Source organism: Pieris brassicae, chromosome 7, assembly GCF_905147105.1.
Source record: "Pieris brassicae chromosome 7, ilPieBrab1.1, whole genome shotgun sequence".
Classification (NCBI taxonomy): Eukaryota; Metazoa; Arthropoda; class Insecta; order Lepidoptera; family Pieridae; genus Pieris; species Pieris brassicae.
The window spans coordinates 8,543,291-8,559,364 of NC_059671.1; the positions used below are offsets into that span (position 1 = coordinate 8,543,291).

General features: G+C 34.3%; 1 protein-coding gene across 2 annotated transcripts in view; it reads right to left on the bottom strand.

Annotated features, from left to right (window-relative positions):
- Positions 1-14,217, bottom strand: part of LOC123711894 — a 65,039-nt gene extending 50,822 nt beyond the window's left edge. For both annotated transcript variants that reach the window (XM_045664745.1, XM_045664744.1), the window contains exons 1-2: positions 14,121-14,217; positions 4,076-4,242 (exon numbers count right to left, since the gene is read on the bottom strand). In XM_045664745.1, coding sequence (XP_045520701.1) covers positions 4,076-4,154 — 79 coding nt within the window. In that variant the 5' untranslated portion in view covers positions 4,155-4,242; positions 14,121-14,217. The remainder of the gene's footprint in view (positions 1-4,075; positions 4,243-14,120) is intronic.
- Positions 14,218-16,074: the final 1,857 nt, after the last annotated feature.

A 16,074-nucleotide genomic window follows, 5' to 3' on the forward strand; every position in this document is an offset into this window, starting at 1 on the left:
GTTATTTAAGGAAATATGAAAGGGAAAATTAAGCTTTCAAAATGTTTGGCTCTAAATTTACATTTCCTTTAATTCAGTCTGAAGTATTAACATTAATTAATATTGCTAATTCTTAAGTCAAATGTAAGGTTTACACGGAATTTTCACGGTATTCATTGAAAAATATTCACGTTGTATGTAACTACTGGTTTCATTTAAAATAAAAAATCTGATGCTAAACTGTGCCGTGGGGTAGCTCCAATGATTTTTATAGCTTTGCTTATAGACTAAAAAGTCTGTGAGACAGAACTGTAAGCATCCATTAATGATGTATTACCCCTTTATTCATAGAAACAAATCAGTCTAATTAAACCATTTTAACTAAAGTACTGTCATTTTTAATGTTGGCTCCACGCTCACGAGAGGCGCCTCATCGTGGCCCGTCGTCTCGAATATTGGCGAGTCGAGGCTGCACGAGTAGTTGCTCGCTACAACTATAGTAGTTGTAGCGAGCAACTGCTCGTGAGCGTCGTAGAGCGTCACGTCGTGAGCAACTATTGTAGTCAATATGGACGTGATTTGAGTGCCTCGTTTTTTTTTAGTTTTTAACATATAGTACATTCTATTCAGTTAAGCTTCATTATCGAACTTCAAGGCAGAATACAAATCTATCACCTCGACGTCCGTGTTCCACAACTTAGCGTTTCTTAAGGCACTTTTTGCCGCGACCACCAGCTGTGTGGAACCAGCTGCCCACTGAAATATAGCCCAACCAATTTGACTTAGTCTTGTAAGAAAGAAACGTACTAATTCTTAAAAAGCCAGCAGCGTTCTTGCGAGCCTTCAAAGTCTTGTGTAAGGAGCTGCAACCATAACACCATGTTCCACATGACATCAGCAGGAGGCATGGTACGAATTCAAGTACGAACCCGTCACCACAAGTAGCACCCGTTCACGAGTATCACGCATGGCCAGCCATCGACCCCTCGCCATATTTTAGGGAGAGAGACAACCCGACGCATGGACGCTGCCACAAGAAATAACATTTAAGCGAGCATGACGATCCTTGCCTTCTGGCAGTGAAAGTTTACATGGGCAGCGCTATCACTTATCATCAGGTGAGCCTCCTATTACATAAATAAAATGCTACCACACTTTTGGATTCCAAATGATTGATTTCATTTGATTAACTTCTATAAAAGCCTAACAACTCGTTACTCCGTCATGACAAGAAACTACGAGCCCACCGTCTACACTCTCGCTTTCACAGCCCTTCGTGTCGCCTTGTAAAGAGCGTGGAGAGAGGTTAACATCAAAGCGTAAACGATATTTAAGAGAAAGAGATGAAAGAATCTTAAATCTTCGTCTACAAATTACTGCGATGCCGTCATAAAATAATGATGTAACACGCTAACAAAGTTATGCCGACCGCAATGAATATATTATACAACCAATCGACCTTAGCCATTGGGGCTTTTTAGGCCGGCCATTGATTAGACTGTCCAAGATCCACGCTTTAGGACAGAGAGAGAGAGCAGCACCACCATTCCTTCACGAATAGCTTCAGTTAAAAGATTTTAATTAGTCGAATTAAATTTTATAATCACTCTCGTTGTGATCGTCCTGACCCCGAGTATTAGGAAGATACATTTATCTTTCTTTGATTATTTTACTTTATAAATAATCCTTCTGGACCTGACACACTAATGTTAGTTTATTTAATTGAACGCGATAATCTTAGGCACCACTGACTTGAGTTAAGAAATTATTTCAATATATTTCAATCTAGTTAGTTTTTAAAATGCGATGTGTATGTTTTTGTTAGAAATATTTTTAGTTATGTTATAAGTTACTTCTGTTATTTAATCAAATAAATGATATCATACTAGGATGGAGTTGAGTGATACCACAGAGCACACAGTCTATGGCTAGATAAAACACGTGCGGGATTCCTCGCTATTTGTTTTTGTTGTTTTGTTTATTTACTAGTATTGGAACACACACATAGTAAATAAATATAAAATAAAACATTATTTATTTGATTGATATTTTGGTAAAGGGTCAATGTCAGGCCGCTAGTTAAACAGCGCTATTTAGTTAAAAGGTTAGGTTGTTAATTGAACGGCTTGTTAAGCTAGTTGGCTGCGATATATTGTACGTAATATATAAAACCAATACAAAGTTTTGAAAGTTTTTATTTGCGGGTACGGAAGTTTTGATTACCACTTAGATTTGTACTTTGGTTATCAAAAAATTGGATTAGTCTATATTGCAAACGCGTTTATTTATTTATCATGCTTTATCAGAAATTATAAATCTAGTGAAATGTGGTAAAAAACCTTTAAAGGTATATATCATTAGATGCCGATGAAGATAAAAGGAAATATAGAGATACTAGCTATATTAAATTGAAAAATAATATCTACTAAAAAACTCTAGTATCTCGTTATTAAAACTAAATATTTTATTCTTACATCTCCTTCCTATCCTATTCTTACACAACATCTATGCGAACCTAAGTTTACTAAATCGATTTATTAGGTCCTTACATATGAAATTGGCGTTTTGAATGGGAGGAACAAAAAATCGAATATTTTTAAATATAATATATTTAATTAATCAAAGTATGAACCATTGTTTTCTATGCACTTTTGCCATCTCATAGGTAGTTCATTGATCCCTTTACTAAAAAAACAGCCGGACGGGAATCAGAGTTAAATTTTTTCCCTTGCAAGAAGTTGTCCAAATTTCGAAAAAAATGGTAATCTGTTGGAGCAAGGTCCGGGGAGTACGGAAGATGTCTTAAACATTCCAATTGAAGCTCTTCTAATTTGGTAGCCGTCTGTTGTGCAGTGTGTGGTCTAGCGTTGTCGTGAAGTAGCAGTGGCGTGAAGCGATTGACCAGCCTAGGTTGTTTATCCGCTAGCTTTTCCATCATGGTTTGCAATTGCTGACAATAGACATCAGCCGTAATAGTCTGGCCAGATTTGAGAAAACTGCAATGAACAATACCGGCAGTAGTCCACCAAACACTTACAACTAACTTTTTTGGGGTTGATTTTCGCTTTGGCAGGGGGCAGGATTTGGCTGGCTGGCCAGGATCCAACCATTGCGCTGAGCGCTTCCGATTATCGTAAATAATCCATTTGTCATCACAGGTTGGGTTTAAAATACTTTCATTATTGTGCCGGTTTAGTAATGTAACGCAGCAGTCGACGCGCGTTTGCCGGTTTGCTTCAGTCAATTCGTGAGGTACCCACCTTTCAAGCTTTTTAATCTTCCCAATTTGCTTCAAGTGAATTAAAACACTTTTATCACTAACACCGCAGCCTGCAGCTAACTCGGACGTGGTTTGCGATGGATCCGCTTCCACAATAGCCTTCAATTACTTCATTATCAACTTGGGTCTCAAGCCGTCCACGGGGCTTGTTCTGCAGGTCGAAATTTCCAGAACGAAAACGTTGGAACCAAAAACGAACTGTGTTTTATTTTGCATCATGACCGCCATACACATCATTCACCCTTCGAGTCTTCGAGCCCCAGCACTAGTGCCACGGCGGAACTCGTACTCGTAAATAATGCGATACTTTAAGTTTTCCATTTTGTAAAATGAGTGACGCAAACAGAAAAAAACAGAAGAAAAACCAAATGAATGACGGTCATCGAAGCACAAATACATGAGTAAATAGCTGTACAAATTTGAATTTGAAATTCCTAACCGAAGAGGAGGTATTTGAGGTCAAAGTCACGACAAAACGCCAATTTCATATGTAAGGACCTAATATTTGCATGCTTTATACATCATTTAGTGAAAAGATTACAAAATGTTAATTTGTTACAAATTCTCGAATCAGGTGTTTGCGCGAAATCGGTGTCAGTCAAAAAAGGATGACAATTATCGATTTTGACTTTGACAGATGAACCGGAGATGAGTAGATAAATTTTAACCACGGTCGCGTGCGCACTAACTATACACCGCATACCGTGCAGCATTTTCTTTTTACAATTATAAAATAGTATTCTACTGAGGGAAGGGAGGATCGTGGATATTACTTCCGGATACCCAGGCCCATACAAGGTGTGTAAATGTACTTACCTAAATTATCAGCACGATGTAATGGTATAATTGCCACCCAAAGCACAAGAAGAAGGCCGGTTCCTCTTTCCATTTTCATATCACAGTCCAAACATATTAAAGTTCACATAAGCTGCACAACAACATCCGTGTCATGTTTTATAGGATTTGCCTTCCATCTCGCAATTCTGTAACAAAATAAAAAGGTTTTAAACTTAATTACTACTGAGACTTTTTATACTGAGATAATAAAATTTTCGTTCGTTAGTAATCATAACAATCAAATATACAGCTTTTAAAATTTTCTTAACCTAATAAAAGTGATATTAAAAAGATAATAAAACAAATTTAGAAAATTTGGGCCCTGTAGCTTTGTGTATACCTTTAAAGCTGGCAGCATTTCTCGCTGTATTGCGATACTTATTCGTTGAACGAGGAAAGCACCAGCTCTGGGGTCACTGCCAGGCGCCAACTTAAATCTTTAATAAGCGCCTGTGCACTTGCACCCCACGGCCCAAGAGCCTCTACTACAAAGGGAACAAAGTCGAAGTTGACGAAAAGTCTCTTATATTTGAGACGTTTATTGTTATTACATAAAAAATATTTGCGATCACCCTCATCAAAAATTATTAAATCGAAATTATGTATTTCGAACTATTATTTATAATCAAATATATTTAAAACAAAAGTTAGTTCGGTGCTTATATATTTGTTTCTGGGTTGGCTACACTCATTTTGAAAGCATTTGTCGCTGTACCGTGGCGCCACTATAATGATTTTGAGTTTTGCATTTTTGTTATAAATGTAGTATCTAATTCCTATAATGTTCTTCAATCACTACCCCTTCTCGACAAAAAGGGAATGCAGGAGACCCCGACACATACTAACGGATCAGGATGATCCACCGTAGCTAACAATAAATTATTAGCCGCGTGGCAAATAATAATAATAACCAAAAACAGATTACGGTAAAAAACCGCCTTCACCGGGGAAGACGACCTTTACTTGGTACTTCGCTCCAGTGAGCTTCCGTCCTGCCCTTCAGGTGTTTGACCACCAAGCCCAAGCCGAGGTTCGAGTCTCACAGGAGACTCCCCGGCGCTATACAGGCCAGGCCAGGCCATACGCTATGCTCAGCAAAACAGTCCGAGCTGAGCTGTAAAAGGCCCTTGCCCAACAGCGAGATCCCATTTCCAAAAAAAAATTTGAAGTTCTGTGTAGCCGCCTCCATATATTCAATAATTATTCAAAGTAGTATCAAACCAACACGTGTGCCTTTAATTTGTCTAGCGACAATAAGCTACTACGGGAATTCAAATTTTATGCTAATTACTAGAATATATATAACGTGATTTAAAAAATAAATAAATCAATGGCGCTACAACCTTTTTAAGATTTGGCTTTTAAGTTTCATGATCATTTGTTAAACTAATAAGCATGTAGGTGATCAGCCTTCTGTTCCTGACGCAGGCCGTGGACCGTGGACTGTTCGAGCTAATATTAAATGCGCACATTGATAGAAAATCCATTGGTACACAGCCGGGGATCGATGCTACGACCTCAGGGATGAGGGTCACACGCTGAAACCCCTAGGCCAACACTGCTCTGATAACGTGATTTAAAGTCATGTAAAATATTTTTTTAAGATTATTAAATTAACAAACATTTCAAGTTATTGGTCTGAGTAATTTCTGCTGAATTGTCAAAGTCACGCGAATGCCACAACATTAAATTACCCTGATACGAAGATCGTTCAAAACTGATATAATTAAAAGCGGTGGACCCAAGAATTAATAGCCGAAAAGGTTTAGCTTTAGTGTAGGGCAATTACGTATTCAATTACATTGAAATTTTATGCTGTTAAAGGTAAAATAACGAACAGAATTCGAAATGAAGCAGTATTCCGCAATTCGTAAAGAGTTCCATTGTGCATACTTGCTTAATTAATTACAATTGGTTAATATCAGCTAATACATAATATTAGGTCCTTACATATGAAATTGGCGTATTTCGTACTGGCCACTTTAATCACGATGTTCTCCTCTTTGGTAAGGAATTACAAATTAAAATTTGTACAGCTATTTACTCATGTATTTGTGCTTCGATGACCGTCATTCATTTGTTTTATTCTGTTTGCGTCACTCATTTTACAAAATGGAAAACTTAAAGTATCGCATTATTTACGAGTACGAGTTCCTCCGTGGCACTAGTGCTGCGGAAACGACTCGAAGGGTGAATGATGTGTATGGCGGTCGCTTTCGTTCTGGAAATGTCGACCTGCAGAACAAGTCCCGTGGACGGCTTGAGACATAAGTTGATAATGAAGTATTGAAGGCTATTGTGGAAGCGGATCCATCGCAAACCACGTCCGAGTTAGCTGCAGGCTGCGGTGTTAGTGATAAAACTATTTTAATTCACTTGAAGCAAATTGGGAACATTAAAAATCTTGAAAGGTGGGTACCTCACGAATTGACTGAAGCAAACCGGCAAACGCGCGTCGACTGCTGAGTTACATTACTGAACCGGCACAATAATGAAGGTATTTTAAACCGAATAATTACCTGTGATGAAATATGGATTCTTTACGATAATCGGATGCGCTCAGCGCAATGCTTGGATCCTGGCCAGCCAGCTAAATCCTGCCCCAAGCGAAAATTAACCCCAAAAAAGTTACTTGTAAGCGTTTGGTGGACTAGTGCCGGTATTGTTCATTGCAGTTTTCTCAAATCTGGCCAGACTATTACGGCTGATGTCTATTGTCAGCAATTGCAAACCATGATGGAAAAGCTAGCGGCTAAACAACCTAGGCTGGTCAATCGCTCCACGCCACTGCTACTTCACGACAACGCTAGACCACACACTGCACAACAGACGGCTACCAAATTAGAAGAGCTTCAATTGGAATGTCTAAGACATCCTCCGTACTCCCCGGACCTTTGCCAACAGATTATTATTTTTTATCAAAATTTGGACAACTTCTTGCAAGGGAAAAAATTTAACTCTGATGGGGCAGTCCAAATCACCTCAACAGATTTTATTGATTCCCGTCCGACTGTTTTTTTTTAGTAAAGGGATCAATGAACTACCTATGAGATGGAAAAAGTGCATAGAAAACAATGGTTCATACCTTGATTAATTAAATATATTACATTTAACAATATTCGACTTTTTGTTCCTCCCATAAAAAACGCCAATTTCATATGTAAGGACCTAATATTTATGTAAAAAATGTTCTAATGAGATGCTGAAATTTATTTCTTTTTCGTTTTCTAATACAGCTGTCTAACACTGATCAGCGACTTTTAACATTCTTTAAAACCTAAAGTTTGCTTTCACTTTTTGTTATCTGTATTTGAAAATTAAATTAAATTGATTTTATGCGTTGTAAATTTGACAATTCGAAGAACGAATGGCATGTTTTTATTCACGAGACTACTTTACCACACACATTTCAGGCTTTGCGGTCAATTGAATTTAAAGTAAATAAATAAATAATAAGCGGTTATGCAAAATTTCGTAGAAGTGTATAATTAAAATAATAATATAAAATAATTTATATAGTCGTAATCGTAGTAAATTAATAAAGTCGTAGTAGTAACAATAGATAGAATATTATTTAAAAATGTTAAGATTTTTTTTATTCAGGATAAAATTCAGATATATAAAAAATACTTCGATAAGGTCATCTGTTATTTCAATTTAATCTACTTTCTTTGAACCCACACTTCATAAATTGAATAGGTTTCTTTTATACTAGCTACAAAGAAACGATAAATACTCTTTAAAGTAGATAGATCCCTTAGGATTACTTAGGAGCTCAAGGAAGGTTTTGTTAAAGTAAACATTAAAAAAAATCTATTTGGAAAGATTATTTAAATAACGAGTTATTTAAACTTTTTATTTAAACAATTAATTTAATTACCCTGTTTTCATAGTAAACTGATTTAGATTGATTGATGATTCACTAGTAGACAGCTTATTTTTTAGAACAGAGGTCAAACGGGGAGGTGGCACACCTGATGTTACGTGATACCACCGCCCATGGACACTTTTAATGCAAGTGCGTTGGCGGTCTTTTAAAAATTGATACGCTTTTCTCTTGAAGGACTCTAAGTCGAATTGGTTCGAAAAATAACTCCTCTGAACACTCTCCATGGTAAATGCTGTAGATGCGGAGTGACCCCACATCTCTACGCTACGCCAAAGGATCAAGCCGTTCGGAAAGGTATTGGTCGTCGACGATTCAAATTGCTCTTCGTTGAATACGGTCAAGTGGAAGGAGTGGTACTGGGGAGGCCCGCCCAGAGGTGTGAAAAGTTCACCGTGTGGGGCCGAATGGGATGTACAACAAGATAAATCTATTGTATAATTTCACGCTGGTTTTCTGTGAGACAGTGGTACTGCCGCCGTCGTGGCTGCCCATTTGGCTGAAACCCAAAAGCAACAGCATGGTACTCCCACTAGGAAGGGAGTTGTCAGATTGCGCTGGTGAAATAACCTGGGTGTCGTGTGGGCGATGGGGTTGTCACGTCCCGCCGCCGAAATTAATATTATTCATAAGTAATTTAGGAAATATAGTGATTGGGATTCATATTTGTGATAAATACTTTGTGCCTTCGCCATTTTGAGCCGGGTACAGCCAATAAAAATAATCTATGAAAAACAATATTAATGTTTGTGTTGACATAAAAAGAACACATTTTAGAGTGTTTGTATTAACTTTATTTTTTATTGATGTCTGGACACGCAACGATCTTCAAAGGTCTGACATCTGAAATATATATGAAGTTCAGGCGCTTGGTGAGTTTTTTCAAAAATTACTTTTGAATCAGATCGAATTCTCTATAGACGACAAGAAATAACATTTTTGAATATATAAAAATTCATGTTTGCTTTAATACTTATAATAATACAGTGAACGCTCTGTCATGTTCATGATATAGAACTCAACCAAATTAATAATGCGTCGTATAGAAGGACGCTTACACAGGCTTTTATTAAAGTCTGTTAAATATGAAAATAAAGCACTAACGAAGTGCAAGCTTCTGCGTTATTCAAGTCAATATTGAGTTTTTGAATTCGTATTACGTGATTCTGAGTAAAGAACTGCTCCAAATTTGAGTGTCCTCGTTATGACACTATTAAGAAAATTAATAAGCACATGCCAATTATATAAATTATTACTCTGTTAAATCTAATGTAATCCCATCTAATTGAACAGACCTTATAAAATTAAGAACAGAAACTCGTTCGAGGTGTAAACTAAATTTTTTAAAAAAGGAACAAATTTATTTTGCACAAAACCTCTATGAATTTTCCGGTATAATTTAAAAATGGAAACAAAAATCACTGTTTCCCTCTTGTCTGAAAAACAAGATATCTAATTACTCCTCAAGGAAGGACTTTAATTTCTTTCCTCTTAATGAAAACGTGTTTTTGGAGAAAAATTTAGCTGTTGGTTTGAGACGCGGTTGTAATAGCCTCGTCCTTAATTTTCATTTGAGGGACTTAGACTCATCTTCCTTGATTTTTCTACGGATATTTGCTGTAACTTCCCATTGTATAAATACAAAATTGTTTCAATATAATATATAACAACTGTTATAAGCATTATTATAATTATTTGAATACATTAATAGTTACTTTATCTGTTGGTTTGTTTGGTTGCTTGCTACTGCTGCTAAATAATTTAATTTAACTTTTAAACACGAAGGTATCGCTTTATCTAATTATTATTTTAAAATAAAATTTACACATTTGCCTCGCCAATTAAATTCCTATTTATCAGAGATTACATTAACATTATTCACCTCAGAGACTTAAGGTATATATACCGATTGGATTCAAACCCCAGGAATACAAAAATATGTTATTTTAGTAAACACATCAAACTGAATAATAATATTTTAATAACGAATACAGAAAGGTTTACTGTTTATTAAGTACGAGAAAATACTTTTACGTTTAAACTATTTACAATTTCTATTGATTTGTAAATAGATATTATATTTAGATACTTTTATGATTTTGCGAAGTACTGTACGTCAATAGGATTTATTTATACAAATAAAAAATATTTCGTTCTAAATAAAGTAATTCCATAATTAGTAAATCGCGTGTTCAAAGCGATAATTATGCAGTAGTTTTGATAAAATAAAGTGAAACGATTCCATTTATATAAACGAATGGCAAGACATTTTCTTGCTGAAGTGACTTGGCATAACCTATTTATTACTTCTATTTTCATTTTATTCGTTCACACTTAGAGAAACTATTTTGCATTATACGTTTATATGATTCACATCTATTGGGTTTCTTAAATGCCACGTTTGTAACGACTAAAGCTACAATTAGTATGTGTATATAAAAGAAGAAGAAGAAGAATATATTAGAACAAACTTAAAATACTTTTTTCATACATTCTGATAATCACATCATCACACCCACACCTACAGCCGTCACACACCGCATTCACAGACTCTATCAAATTTTTACCTGAAGTCTTCGTCACTGACTGTATGTTTTAATTATTTGCGTTATTTCAGCTTTCTGCTCTACACATTCAGTAAGGTTTAGACTTATATATGTTTGTTAACAGCAGATATATCAGATATTGTATTTTTAACATATGTTTTATAATGAAAGAAGCAGTGTTAGCCTAGTGGATCCAGCGTGCGACTCTCATCCCTGAGGTCGTAGGTCCGAGCCCTGGCTGTGCACCAATGGACTTCATTTCTTATGCGCATTTAACATTCGCTCAAATGGTAAAGGAAAACATCGTGAGGAAACGGTTTGTCATGTTTCAGGCCTACTTGCTTATTAGATTGACAAATTGTCATGAGACAGATACAGGATTCTGAGGCCTTTTCTAGGCCAAAGGTTTGGACCTAAAAAGGTTGTAGCGACACTGATTTTTTTTAATGAAAGCGATTATGCTGAATTGGTTTCATATGATTAATATTGTTTCATCCACTATGATGGGTTTAAGAGTTTATATTGACATAACTACACTAAGTCAACGGCTTCGACTTAAGTCCGAGGCCAGCGCGATAGCCTTATATTATCGAGAGCCATGATGACGTTTCTCTTACGATGTCTCGGTTTAAAGATTTATATGATAACTATGTTTATAGTTAATTATTTTATGTATTAACAGTTTTTACAGTGCACTCGTAAATTGGTGAAATAAATTATTTTGAGAAGATATATCTATATCAAACAAACAATGTTTAGAAAAAAACAGGACGAGAGTAGCTACTGGATTTTCTGCTAAATTCTTAAGCATATTACCGAAAAACTAAGTAAAGCGTATAGTAAAATGACTGATCACGTTTCGCAGTCAAGGATATTCATTGTATTATATACAGAGTGCTCATAGATATATTTCTAAATGATTCGTTTTGCACATTCGACTCGACATCTTTTTTTTTATTGTATAAATTTCCCCGACTCTTGTGGTGCGGGACCTTATTTTATACATATATTTTGTATAAACATATATATATACATACATACACTAAAAAAAATCCTAATATATATTACTACATATTTCCATGTTTTATTCAAGGGATAGTGGGGGCCCGTCTCACCTCTTCTACGCTCTTGTTGCATTAGACTCTTATCCGGGTCAAAACGAGTGACATTTATTGTATTGCATAACTCGACTACAATTTCTTTAGATAAAAAAATAATACTACAATTGAATTTCTTGATAAAAAAATGTAACTAGAAATATATAATTTAGGTGGAAAACTCGTAGGCGCAGTAACATGTACGCAAGAATGTCTCTTTTTTCTAATTATTGTTATAATATGATTAAATACAAAACCTTTTTGCCCTCTCAACGCTCATAGTAAATTCATACAACCTGTATAGTCTTGGACAAAGTATAGGGGTGGCTCGAGAATGATTAATCACTGTTCACCGCCAACAAGCGGAGCGTATTATGTAAATGCTGTATTACCATATTACCAAAATTACGAGCGTAGACCCTTGTACATAAGTGATAAAGTGTACCGAAACTAATGCCAAAACACTTTAGACAGAAACGCTGAAACATAGTTTTAAGGAAGTAATTGACATTTTCTATTAGGCTCACTCATAACATTGCCCACCCTACATTTTGCATTATGAATACATAATAGTACATAATACATAAAGTTTAATAAAACAAGGCCGTATACATAAATTCGATTTTCAAAATTTGTAGTGCTTACTAGTGTGTTACTAGTATATTACACACATAACGCGTTAAAATTTAACAATTATTTTAGTGGATTCTCAATGTACATGTTCTCCGAAATAGATGGTATCGAATTGAATACCTTAAAACAAAGAATGATGAAAATTTACCTACTAAAAATGGATTAATTAATTCACTTTGTATTTTTATATATTAACATTTATTTCTGTAATTCACACCTTCCGGCTTAATTCCTTTTAACTTCCGTTAAATGACAACTGAAACAAATTCTGTAGATAGTACTGAAAGCTCCAGCTTTTATTTTATCTTTTGCATCAAAGAGCGTGTTAAAAGTATAAATAGCTCTAAGTTCCTCAAGTATAAAATAGTGATAAACAGCTTCGTACAACAGTGCTTATAAACGAAAAGATTTAATAAATGTATGTATATTTTTATATACCTATAAAATTTTATAGGTATATAAAAATATACATTATATATGTATAATTCTTGAGTAATAATTTGAACGTCATGAACCAATCTTTAAGCATTCAATTATATGATTTTTAACAAAACAGTGTTCACGGAGTGACCCTTCTAGGTCCTACCTTGGCACCCTAGCAACAAAGGATTTGGGTTTTAAGGTGCGCTATTATGCCCATGCATTGAACGAATACTTAAAAATATCGTGAATTAACCTTTCGGCTCCACAGAAGGTTTATAACCTACTTACATGTTAAGATGTTTGAAACGTTTAAATTTATTGAATTTCACGTTTTATATTAAGGACAGAATAGACGTAATGCTAATGTCACAAGCAATCCTCAGAAAAGTTAAATAAATCTCTAAGAACAATTTGTACTAGAACCAATCTGGCTTCGGAACTGTCATACACTTAAAAAATCTATTTTTTTATTTTATTTAATCTTATCTTTTCATAATTGTGGCACGCTAGTGGTACATAATCGTTTCAATTTGATAAACATTTAGGTAAGATAATACCAATATTGCAGGATTTGGAAGATAAATGTTATTAACAGACTTGAGATCTCAATATGTACGATTGTATTTTCAAAAACAAATTACGGGATTGTGTACCGTCATGATTGAAATTACATACAATTGTATTCGATTGTTGATATTGAAGTTATCCACTATACAAACATGTCTGTGACATTGTGTTTTAACACACAAATAAATGATCATATATATTTTTCACTAAAACACTTCTTGCTGTAATTCAAATATGTATATGAAACAACGCGGCATTACCAAGAGATTGGTTTTACGTTCTTATTACCTATTTATTATAAATAATTAAGATCCATAAAAACCTTAAAATTAATAATCATATGTATATATTGTATAATGCAATTACATTTTTATATTATCACGGCACATTATTACTTAATTTCTCTCATTTATTTACCGATAACTGAGAATATTTTCATATTTTATTGAAATTTAATCTTTTCTTGCTACGACGGGTTTTTATTTCATATACCTCGTGAACACTATTGTAAAGTTTTAAAAATATCATAAAGTAGCTAAAATCTTTGCTACTGAGGCTATCTGCTACGCCTCGTGGACGCCTACGGTGGAGGCACTAAATGTTCGTAGCTCGTAGCACACATGATTTACTTTGAAAAGTCATAGTTAATCCGTTGAAAGGTGCTAAGACAAGTTCACACTTCAACGGCTATATTATATAAAATCAATAGTTCTAGAAATTTTCCAGAAGGATAGTTATAATTATAGTATTATTTAAACAATTAATAAAAATACGCCATTTTTTACAAGAAATGTTAAGCAAAGATGTCATTAAAATTCCCGAAAAGTATATAATTCTAATAAAACTTAATAATACTTTTATAAACTACTTACATTGATTATAAATCAATCCATATTTAATGAATGGATTACACAGAAAATCCTTTACGATCACTGTCACTTCACTTGTCGTAAGTTCACTTTAGGTACACCAACGCACGCGACTGTAACAGACGACGGCGCGCAGACGACTGCGGACTGACCCATACAAATATTTCTAAGCTCTGAGAGACATCACGCTGGAACTGCGCAGCCACCCGATAGCGAGCATTACCAGCGACTTTGTTTACGCAAATTTTTATTTTTAAATCCTATTTAAAATCGTTTGTTCATAAAATCTATTACAAGTGAATTTTGTGTGTTACGTATGTATCATTTTTTCTTTCATTTAATTTGTCATTATTTTTATTGAGCCCCGAGAAAACATAAATTATATTAGCAAAATTTTCCTTGTTTTTGCGTGTACGATGGTGAATAAAAGCTTATTAAGAAAAATCAGAACTTGTCTTAATATTTTCTCCTATTTTACGATAGGATCATGTTGTCTTCATCTTAATTAGAGTTCCGCTTGCGGCGATATTTTTCGTTATATCAACGTTAAGGACGAATAACGATACTGGTTACCGCAGCCAAAACAATAAAAAAAAACAGATTAATAGTAACTTTTTAAATTCCTCTTTCACCGTCACTGCCATTCGATTGTGGAATCCTCTGCCTGTAGCCGTGCAGAACTCATAGACGAAAATTACATTCAAGAAACAATTGATTGATTAAATTTTTGATATTTATACTTATGTGTTTTTTATACTAAGTAGTTTAGTGTATTTTTTTTATTTATTGTTTTTATTTTAATATTATTTATCTTTGGGATTTTATTTGTCTTTACATCCTTTATTTATTCAATCTTAATTTTCTAATATTTTTAATTTACAAATATTATTAATACTGTTGTAATATGAAAGAAAGACAAGGTTCATATATTTTTTAAAAACCTTATACATTATAATTATGTAACTCTTTTGCACGTCAGAACGCCTCGTAAAAGGGAGATTTTTTTCCGACTTATTTGATTATACATATTTTATCCAGTTAACACAATATATTTACAAATAAAAACCTTTCTTATTTTGATACTATAACCCATATTATTCTAAAGTTTCATTAAGATAATTTTAGTAGTTTTCGCTTGAAAGAGTTACAAACATCAATCCATAATTCTATTCGAACTTTTGCGTTTATTTTATTAGTAGGATTTAGTTTAGTTAGAATGTTAAAATAAACTTGTTGTAATTAAACATCAATTAATGCATATCAACTGGTTTTTATCATGTTTACGTAAATAAATGATAATTAGAACATTCCCGTTCATTAAAAATATTTTCCAACTATTCAATCACGGCGTTGCCAAATCGCAATTAGTAAATTTTAACTCGTTCATATCCAAAATCAAATTAGATTAATAATTATATCCATCTATTGACTACAAAATCAACGAAGTAATGGACAGGATTCCTAATTTATTACCTCGTTAAAGTTCAAATAAATATTTATGACTGGCACCGCCCAGACGTAATTTCGATGGGCGAAACGAAGGCGCGTTTCGTGTAATTCTGATTGGTTGACGTGACATGATAAGTACGTATTTCTTCGTACGTTCTAATTTATAAATTCTCAATGGCCTCGCTGAAAATCAGTGGTGTGGTCACAAGGCTCGCCCGACAGCGAGCGTACTGAGTGAAGTCAAATTAACATTGCGCTTTTTTGTGGTTGTATATATCTTTCATTGTTAGTGTCTACATCATTCGCTTTACATTCACACAATCGAGGTTTTGCATGGCCTCTTTTCCTAGATTGGCTCTTCTTGTTGGAAAACTTGTATAAAAGTTAGTACTTTATTTGTTCGTTATTAGTTTTTTTTTATTGATATGACGTCGTTACTATGGTAACCAATACGTTTTATTTTACAAGCCCGTTTAAGTTTACAAGTCTATTAAATCTGTAGTAATGA